At 45.6% G+C, this 9,501-nt stretch overlaps 1 protein-coding gene across 1 annotated transcript; it reads left to right on the top strand.

The window, feature by feature from the left end:
• Positions 1 to 1,253: 1,253 nt before the first annotated feature.
• Positions 1,254 to 7,305, top strand: LOC122760888 (TBC1 domain family member 12-like; the record flags this gene model as incomplete). The annotated part of the gene is given in 13 exon segments (XM_044016086.1): positions 1,254 to 1,406; positions 1,617 to 1,744; positions 1,894 to 1,976; positions 3,658 to 3,775; positions 3,938 to 4,044; positions 4,128 to 4,211; positions 4,548 to 4,642; positions 4,744 to 4,819; positions 5,088 to 5,170; positions 5,173 to 5,216; positions 5,566 to 5,676; positions 6,720 to 6,978; positions 7,070 to 7,305. Coding segments are annotated over 13 exon segments (1,416 nt in total), but the record flags the coding sequence as incomplete, so codon positions are not given.
• Positions 7,306 to 9,501: the final 2,196 nt, after the last annotated feature.

Below are 9,501 nucleotides of genomic sequence, written 5' to 3'. Positions count from 1 at the left end.
AAAGTCATAGCCCTCATAAGAGAACATCCCACGACGTAGTGGTGGGGCCGCATTTCAGCCAAAGTCCAAGTGAGAAAAAAAATAAAAATAAGATAAAATAAAATACATATGTATGTATGTATGGCTCGCCCGTTCATCTGATGAAACAAAGAAAATAGAAGTGTGAACTATGATTAGACGCGAGTCCAGGCCAGATAGAGTATGGCAGAGTTCTGCATGCATAGCTAAAGTGTATGCTACACATGTCACCATAAAACCTGTAAAGTGTGAGGAAACAATCCATCACTGACAACGAGAGTGTTGGTGTTTCGGATGTGCGCTGTCGCTCGCAGCAACAGGCTCCTGGTTTCCGACCTGGTCTCCCCTACTCCCTGCCATCTGCCAGGTAGACAGGAGGAGAATCTCCTCTTGGTCCGATGTGGCGGGGGTCTTCACCACAGTAACTGGAAGCCCTCGCGCCGACATATCCCTTGTAGCCTCGTGCCAAAGCTCGATGTGCCCGTTCAATCTTGTGGTCTCCGTCAAGTGGGAAGTCGAGTGAAGTTTTCAACATGTTGTTCAGGAAAGCGGCCATGTCAGTGCCCTCTGTGCCTCCTGGTACTCCGTAGATGCTCGAGCCTCCTGATCAATCAATCTCGCCTCCAAGCTAGCCTGACGCTGTGTCAGTCGCTTGATTAACGTTGTCGTTGCTAGAAGCACGGTCTCTGTTTCATCTGTTCTCCCTTCTACTTCGTCCAGTCTGTCATTCGCTCTCTTCAACTCCTGCTTAATGTCAGAGAGTTGCTCCCTGTTATCTCTTCTGAACTCACAAATTTCGTTGAAGATACTTTGAAGGCTAGCATCGGAGATATCGTCCTCCCGTGGGTGTAAATCCGGAGAGCTGCTTCGGCTGTACCTCGAGTCTGGGTCGTCTTCTGTTGAACCCTTGCTTAATCCACTTCTAGTAGTAACCCCTTTCCTTATTCTTTTATGAAATACCCACCAGGGTTAACAAAATCAAGTTTTTTTGGGGTTAATTGGTAAAACCTTCGGGGAGCTAAAAGTTTAGGCTGCCATCCTCTCGACACTGGAACCCACCCACTTTGAATGATTTCATGTGTCTGTCTGTCTGTGACACAGTGAATGTGCTGACTGTACAGTATTTTCAGAATGTTGGTGTGAGGATGAATTTCATGTGTTCATGTTGGTTTGTTTGCAGAGTGTGACATTGTTGTTCTACTAAATATTAGATATAATATATCTTCTTTCTTTCTTTCTTTCTTTCTTTCAGGAGCCTGTTTTCTAGGAAACCCAAAGAGCCCAAAACACCTACCCATAATGCAATGGGGTGGAGAATGTTTGGAAAGGTGGTGGCCAGAGACGCCGACTCAGCTACAGACTCCGCCTCCATGTCACCCACACACAAGGTCAGCCCCTTTTTTGAACCCTTAAAGATATTGTTTTGCCTTTAATGGACGTTTTACTTTTCAATTTCTAATAAACAACCAAACAAAAACCATCGTTTGTACACACACAATACACAAGTACACCAGTATACCAATACAGATTGTGTGTGTGTGTGTGTGTGTGTGTTTTGCACATGTCAATCTTGTGTGTTTTTTTCACGTCGTCCTCAGGACGAGCAGATGAAGGACTCTGATGTGTCCTCATGTTCTCAGCAGCTCCCTCTAGCTGCAGGCAGGAGGAAGAAGCTGGAGTTTGAACCTCTGTCCACCACAGCTTTGATCCTGGAGGACCGACCGTCGTGAGTGACAACCATGTCACATCTGTCTGTCCACCTGTCTCCCTGTCTGACTCTGTCTGTCTGTCCATGCGTCTGTCTGTCTCTCTGTCGGTCAATGTGTCTGACTCTGTCTCTCTGTCTGTCCTTGTGTCTCTGTGTCTGTCCTGCAGGAACCTTCCTGCCAAATCTGAGGAGGAAACTCAGAGACACAAACTGGAATATGAGGAGATGGTGGCAGGAGCCAAGAAGAGAGGTACAGTGTGTCTGTGTGTGTCTGTGTGTGTCTGTGTGTGTCTGTCAAAAGAATTGAGATCCATAGGAAGGAGATCGGAGTCAGCTCAGTGTCCAAACAAGGGTTTAATCTTGTACAAGAGGAGCATTCACAAAGCAACACACACAGGCCAGTTACAAAGTGAAGACCCCCTGTCTTCGAGGAAACACAAGGTATTTATCTGTCTCAATGGGTCAGCTATCACCCTGCCATAAGGTGCAGACCCCCGCCTCTGTGGGTTTGTTATCACCTTGCCCTGAGTCGCAGACCCATTGTCTCTATTCACAAGTCACATCGAACAGTTACATTAACAATACAAAGTGTCAATGGTCGCAGGTCACATCAAACGGTTGCATTGAACATTTGTCTTCATGTTTTACATGAGGTACATAATTCCCGTAACAGTGTCTGTGTGTGTCTGTGTGTGTGTCTTTGTGTCTGTGTGTGTGTCTTTGTGTCTGTCTGTGTGTGTGTCTGTGTGTGTCTTGTGTGTCTGTGTGTGTGTCTGTGTCTTTGTGTGTGTCTGTGTCTGTGTGTGTGTGTGTGTGTCTTTGTGTGTCTTTGTGTCTGTGTGTCTTTGTGTGTGTCTTGTGTGTGTCTGTATGTGTGTCTGTGTGTCTGTCTGTGTGTGTGTCTGTGTGTGTCTGTGTGTGTGTGTGTCTCTCTGTGTGTGTGTCTGTGTCTGTGTGTGTCTGTGTGTGTGTGTGTGTCTGTGTGTGTGTCTTTGTGTCTGTGTGTGTGTGTGTGTGTCTTTGTGTGTGTCTTGTGTGTGTGTCTTTGTGTGTCTGTGTGTGTGTGTGTGTGTGTGTCTTTGTGTGTGTGTGTCTGTGTGTGTGTGTGTGTCTGTGTGTCTTGTGTATGTCTAATGTGTGTGTATGTATGTCTGTGTGTATGTATGTGTGTATCTGTTGTCTGTCTGTGTGTGTGTGTCTGTGTTGTGTGTGTCTGTCGTCTGTGTCTGTGTGTGTCTGTGTGTAAATCTGTGTGTGTGTGTGTTGTCTGTGTGTGTGTGTGTTGTCTGTCTGTGTCTGTGTGTTGTCTGTGTATGTGTGTGTCTCTGTGGTGTGGTGTGTGTGTGGTGTATCTCTGTGTGTGTGTGTGTGTGTGTGTGTGTGTGTGTCTGTGTGTCTTTGTGTCTGTGTGTGTGTCCTTGTGTCTCTGTGTGTATCTGTGTGTGTGTGTGTGTGTGTACTATGTGTGTCTGTCTGTGTTGTGTCTGTGTCTGTCTGTGTGTGTGTGTGTGTCTGTGTGTAGTGTCTGTGTTGTCTGTGTGTCTGTGTGTCTGTGTGTGTGTCTGTCTGTGTGTGTCTGTGTGTGTATGTGTGTGTGTGTCTGTCGTGTGTGTGTGTGTGTGTGTGTGTCTGTGTGTGTCTGTGTGTCTGTGTGTGTGTGTGTCTGTTTTGTGTGTATATGTGTGTGTGTGTGTGTCTCTGTGTGTCCTATGCTCTCTGTGTAGTCTGTGATGTGTGTGTGTGTCTGTGTGTGTGTGTGTTTGTGTTCTATGTCTGTGTGTGTGTGTGTCTGTGTGTGTGTGTGTTTGTGTTCTCCAGTTTCCTCCCACAGTCCAGAAATACACTTTAGATTGACCATAGTCGTGAGTGTGAATGCCTCATTAGGACCAGGTTCTGGTCTCCCTGTGACAGAACGTGTCTTTGTTCCTCAGAGTTAAAAGAAGCCCAGAAGAAGAAGCGTCAGATGAAGGAGAGACACCGTCAGGAGGACAACATCTCCAACGCCATGATCATCTGGAACAATGACATCCTGCCACACTGGGACGCCGTGTATGTGCCTGTGTGTGTGTGTGTGCATGTGTGTGCGCACCCTGACCCAGAGAGAGGCGGAGCTATGACATCATCATTTTCACATAGTTTCTGTTTGGATGAAACAGTGATGCGATCAATAACTGTCTGTGTGTGTGTGTGTGTGTGTCTGCGTGTGTGTAGGAAGGGGACAAGGCGCGTGAGGGAACTGTGGTGGCAGGGACTTCCTCCCAGTGTCAGAGGTCGAGTGTGGAGCCTCGCCATCGGCAATGAGCTTAACATCACTCCAGGTACACACACACACACTCTTACACACGCGCACACACACACACACACGCACACACACACTCACTGCTGTGTTGCTTGGTTACAGAGCTGTATGAGATCTTCTTATCCAGAGCCAAAGAGAAGTGGAGGAGCTACAGTGAGACAAGTTCAGTCAACGACAGTGAGAGCGGTGAGAGACTGTGTGTGTGTGTGTGTGAGCGTATGCACCTGTGTGTGTGTGTGTGTGTGTGTCAATGGTGTGTGTGTCTTGTCTTGTTATTTGCCAAAGCTTTACTATCAAAGTTCTTATATATTAACCTTCATATGTGTCTATCTAATCTACTAATCAGAACTTGTACGATTTGTCGGATTAGATTACAACCCAACCGCTGTCTAACTGTGTGTGTGTGTGTGTGAAATACATTTCCATAAAGACACTCGAGTTGTTCTGTTTGCCCTTTCCAGAAGGGTTTATTGAGCTGAACCTGAGTCCACACTGACTTCTGTCTTCTGTCTTCTCTGACAGATGGAGGAGCGTCTCTGGCTGACCGAGAGTCCAGTCTGGATCTCATCAAACTGGACATTTCCAGAACCTTCCCCTCACTCTTCATCTTCCAGAAGGTCACAGCTCTGCTCATGTTTGTCCATCACAGATTAGATCAGATTAATAAACACTGACTATCTGATAAATCTGTTCATCCTGTCATGTGTTGTGTCTGTAGGGCGGTCCTTACCACGACCTCCTCCACAGCGTTCTGGGCGCGTACACCTGTTACAGGCCTGACATCGGTTATGTAAGTTGAAGTGTTTGTGCTTTAATGACGAAGACATCTCACTGTGAGACACACGAAGTCTGTAAAGCACTCACTCTCCCACACCAAAGTCCAGACACACAATCAGTGGCTTTAGCTGGACATGGTTCTCAGCAGCAGGGGGCGCTCACAACACACTGACACTGTGACATGTTCTGGTGTGTGTGTGTGTGTGTGTGTGTGTGTGTGTGTGTGTGTGTGTGTGTGTGTGTGTGTGTGTGTATGTGTGTGTGTGTGTGTGTGTTCAGGTCCAGGGATATGGATTTCATAAGCTGCTGTTCTCATCCTTAACCTGGAGGAGGCAGGCGCCTTCATCACCTTTGCCAACCTTCTCAGCAGAAGCCCTGTCAGATGGTCTTCTTCTAAGGAGTGGACCATGATTTTGGTACACACACACACACACAGGAAGAGAGACAGACAGACAGACAACAGACACACACACACACACACACACACACACGTACAGACACACGCACAGACACAGACACACACATATAGAGACAGACACATATGTAGAGACGACACACAGAGACACACACAAAGACAGACAGACACACACATTACTACTACTACTACTGATGATACTGAGATAATCTCTCCTCCTGTCTCTCTCTCTCTCTCTCTCTCTCTCTCTCTCTCTCTCTCTCTCTCTCTCTCTCTCCTCCTCCCTCCCCTCCTTTCTCTCCCCTCTCTCTCTCTCTCTTTCTCCTCTCTCCTCCTGTCTCCTCCTCAGATGCTGAAGTATTTCGCAGCCTTCGAGGTTTTCTTCGAGGAGAATCTTCCTCAACTCTTCAGCCACTTCCAGATGAGCAACCTGACCCCTGACCTCTACCTGATCGACTGGTGAGTCATCAAACACACACACACATGCACGCACACAGATACACACGCACGCACACACACACGTGTGTAAATTGACAGATCAATCAGCCAGTGACATCACTTTTTACAAACCAGTCACTGTTGACACCTTTAAGTCTTTCTGTGTGTCTGTCTGTGTGGGTGTGTGTCTGTGCGTGTCTGTGTGTGTATGTGTGTGTGTGTGTGTGTGTGTGTGTGTGTGTGTGTGTGTCTGTGTGTGTGTGTCTGTGCGTGTCTGTCTTGTGTCTGTGTATGTGTGTGTGTGTCTGTGTGTGTCTGTGTGTGCTGCTCTTGTAATAGCCAATATGTGTGTGTGTGTCTCTATGTGTATGTATGCGTATCTGTGTATGTGTGTGTGTCTGTGCGTGTCTGTGTGTGTGTGTGTGTGTGTCTCTGTGTATGTGTCTGTGTGTGTGTATGTGTGTGTGTCTGTATGTCTGTGTGTGTCTGTGTATGTATGTGTGTGTCTGTGCGTGTCTGTGTGTGTGTGTGTGTGTGTGTCTGTGTATGTGTGTGTGTGTCTCTGTGTGTGTGTGTCTGTGTGTCTGTATATGTGTCTGTGTGTGTGTGTCTATGCGTGTCTGTGTGTGTGTCTGTCGCGTGTCTGTGTGTGTGTCTGTCTCGTGTCTAATGTATGTGTGTGTGTGTCTGTGCGTGTCTGTGTGTGTGTGTGTCTGTGTATGTGTGTGTATCTCTGTGTGTGTGTGTCTGTGTCTGTGTATGTGTGTGTGTCTCTGTGTCTGTATGCGTGTGTGTGTGTCTCTGTGCGTGTGTATCTGTGTGTGTGTCCCATGTCACTTCTTCTTCTACTAATAAATCCCTGTAGACTGTACACTGATACAGTGAGAGGTTAAATGCTGCCCTCCACAGGTGAACGTGTTAAATCACAGTCCCAAATATAAACTGTGTTTAAATAATTGGAACAATGTTAACAATGACTCTTTTTTTTTTTAGCAGTTTGAAATCTGTGTTTGACTTGTTTGTGTGTGTGTGTGTGTGTGTGTGTGTGTGTGTGTGTGTTCCAGGATCTTCACTCTCTTCAGTAAGTCCCTCCCCCTGGACGTGGCGTGTCGTGTGTGGGACGTGTTCTGTCGTGACGGCGAGGAGAGTCTGTTCCGTGCAGGTCTGGGAATCCTGCGTCTGTACGAGGACGTGCTGCTACAGATGGATTTCATCCACATCGCTCAGTTCCTCACTCGTCTGCCCGACGACCTGCAGCCGCACACGCTCTTCAACGCCATGGCCAACACGCACATGCTCAGCAGAAACCGCCGCTGGGCTCAGGTCAGTGTCACGCAGTTGGAGGTTGGAGGTCAGAGGTCAGAGCCACTTTGTGTCTTATGTTTGTTTTTTTGTTTTTTGTTTTTTTAAACAGGTTTTTTCTGCTCTGACAAAGGACGGAAACAAAGAGACGGACAAAAGCAGCAGCAGCCCTGCGCTCAGAAGCTAGCGCTAACAGTTATCTGACTGACGCTAACAGTTAGCTGACTGACGCTAACAGTTATCTGACTGACGCTAACAGTTTTCTGACTGACGCTAACAGCTATCTGACTGGCGCTAACAGTTATCTGACTGACGCTAACAGTTAGCTGACTGACGCTAACGGTTAGCTGACTGGCGGCTAACAGTTGTATCTGACTGGCGGCTAACAGTTAGCTGACTGATGCTAACGGTTATCTGACTGATGCTAACAGCTATCTGACTGGCGCTAACAGTTAGCTGACTGATGCGCCTAACAGTTATCTGACTGATGCTAACAGCTATCTGACTGGCAGCTAACAGTTATCGACTGACGCCGCGGTTAGTTGACTGATGCTTACAGTTAACTGACTGACGCTAACTACAAAGTTTGAAGTAAACTTGGTGGAAACAGACGAAGAAGAAACTGCAGGAATCTTTGTTTCCTGTGAGCATGAGGAAGTGAATGTGAAACTCCGCTGTCAGTATTTTGCCGCACATGTCACATTACTGACCCCACCCACTTTTTTTTTTTTTTTAAAGCAACTAGTTACAAATCTAATCATTGACCTTTGACCTTGGTGAACTCTATCCAAACAGAAGTCTTGTATTTTCACAAAAAAATCTCAATGTCAATTTTTTCCGATATCGTGCAGCGTTAGTCAGAGGTCACATTTTGATCTTTAGTAACGCTCTCTGCTCCGCCCACTTCGTCTGATTGGCCCGCTGACTCGGGCTGCATTCAGTTCAGATCCAACGTCAGGGCGCTGGACAGACGTGGACAGATGTGGACGCTGGACGTTTTGCAGCGTGAGTGGTGAATTTGACGTATGTCTTGGCGTCCAATCGCATTCTGACCTTTTGACCTGAAGCTGATGGATTATGATCCTGTTCCATGGATGAAAAACCTAATATTCTTTATGTAACGATAAAATATCTTTATTGATGACTCTGATTTCAGTTATTGATTGAATCAAATTTTATTACTAAACATTTGAAAGAGTTTGTTTCTGAAATAACTTTCAATCAATAATCAGCAGATGTTTTAAAGATATTTCAGATTAATCAATAAACTGATCAGTGCAGAAAATGATTGATCTGCAGTGCAGCTTTGATCTAGACTTAGCTCCGCCTCCAGACTGTTTACTGACACTTTGTCCAATCACAGCTCAGAGGAGAGAGCGCCTCCTGCTGACTGTTTTACACCTGTGTTTATACGTGTCACTGTGGGCGGAGCCTCTGTGCAGCTGTCTGTGTTGCTCTAATGGGAGGAGCTTAGGACAGTCAAGTGTTTCCATGGCAATGTAGCAACGTCCTTTCACTCATCTCTTTCAAAACATTGTTACGCTGAGGAAACAAAGAGCATTCAACTTAAGCTCCACCTCCTCTGACCTCATTTCCTGCTCAGACACCGAAAAAGAGACATTATTGTATTCTTCAACCAATCGGAGGCTCGAGTCTGAGTCAGGTGGACTACAGACGTTTGACCTCTGACCTCTGTCGTACACTCGTCATCAAAGGAACTTTACTTTACGAATTTCCAAAATTGGTCCAACATGTGACCTTTAAGCCTTGTTATATCTGAAACCACCACATGTAATGTAGAGTCCAGAGTTTACGATGGTCCTTGAATGCAGCCGAGTCCAGAGTTTATGATGGTCCTTGAATGCCTTGGCGAGTCAAGTTCTGATGAGATCGCCAGATACAGCGAGTCCAGAGTTTACGATGGTCCCTGAACGCAGCAGACCTAGAGTCCAGAGTTCACGATGGTCCTTGAATGCAGCAGACAGAGTCCAGAGTTTAGATGGTCCTTGAATGTAAAGGTAAATTCCCACTTTTTCTTCACTTGCAGAGTTATTAATGTTCATCTTTGTTTTCAGAATAAAAGCCTGACATTCCACATCAAAGAACCCAGGAAACAGCTGAGCACATGACGATCAGAGGTCAAAGGTCACACTCACAGTTAAAACTAAAGTGCAATATGTTTATTTCCTTCAGTTTATTCAATGAAATAATAATAATCCAGAAGTCTCCTTTAATTCAAATCACTCCAGATTACTGATGAATTTTTATTTAAGTTTCATCTTTTTTACTTTGATGTCAGTGTTTGTTGTTGCTGCCTTACACACGCTGTAAATAAAACTGTACAAATGTTCTTCTTTTCTTTTCATATAATGAAAAGAAAAATCTGTAAATAAATATCTTAGCAAACTGAATTTTTGTTTCCTTTCTTTTCTAATAAACAATAGAATAGAATAGAAGAAAACACACAAGATACAAAAACACACAAGAAGGTTGCGACTTAACAATATTATAATATAGAATTTAAGAATCCCATTTCTTGTTGGA

The sequence above is a fragment of the Solea senegalensis genome, unplaced genomic scaffold (genome assembly GCF_019176455.1).
Source record: "Solea senegalensis isolate Sse05_10M unplaced genomic scaffold, IFAPA_SoseM_1 scf7180000014125, whole genome shotgun sequence".
NCBI classification, from domain to species: Eukaryota; Metazoa; Chordata; class Actinopteri; order Pleuronectiformes; family Soleidae; genus Solea; species Solea senegalensis.
The sequence above is the reverse complement of the archived record's forward strand: the minus strand, read 5'-3'. Positions and strand labels throughout refer to the sequence as shown.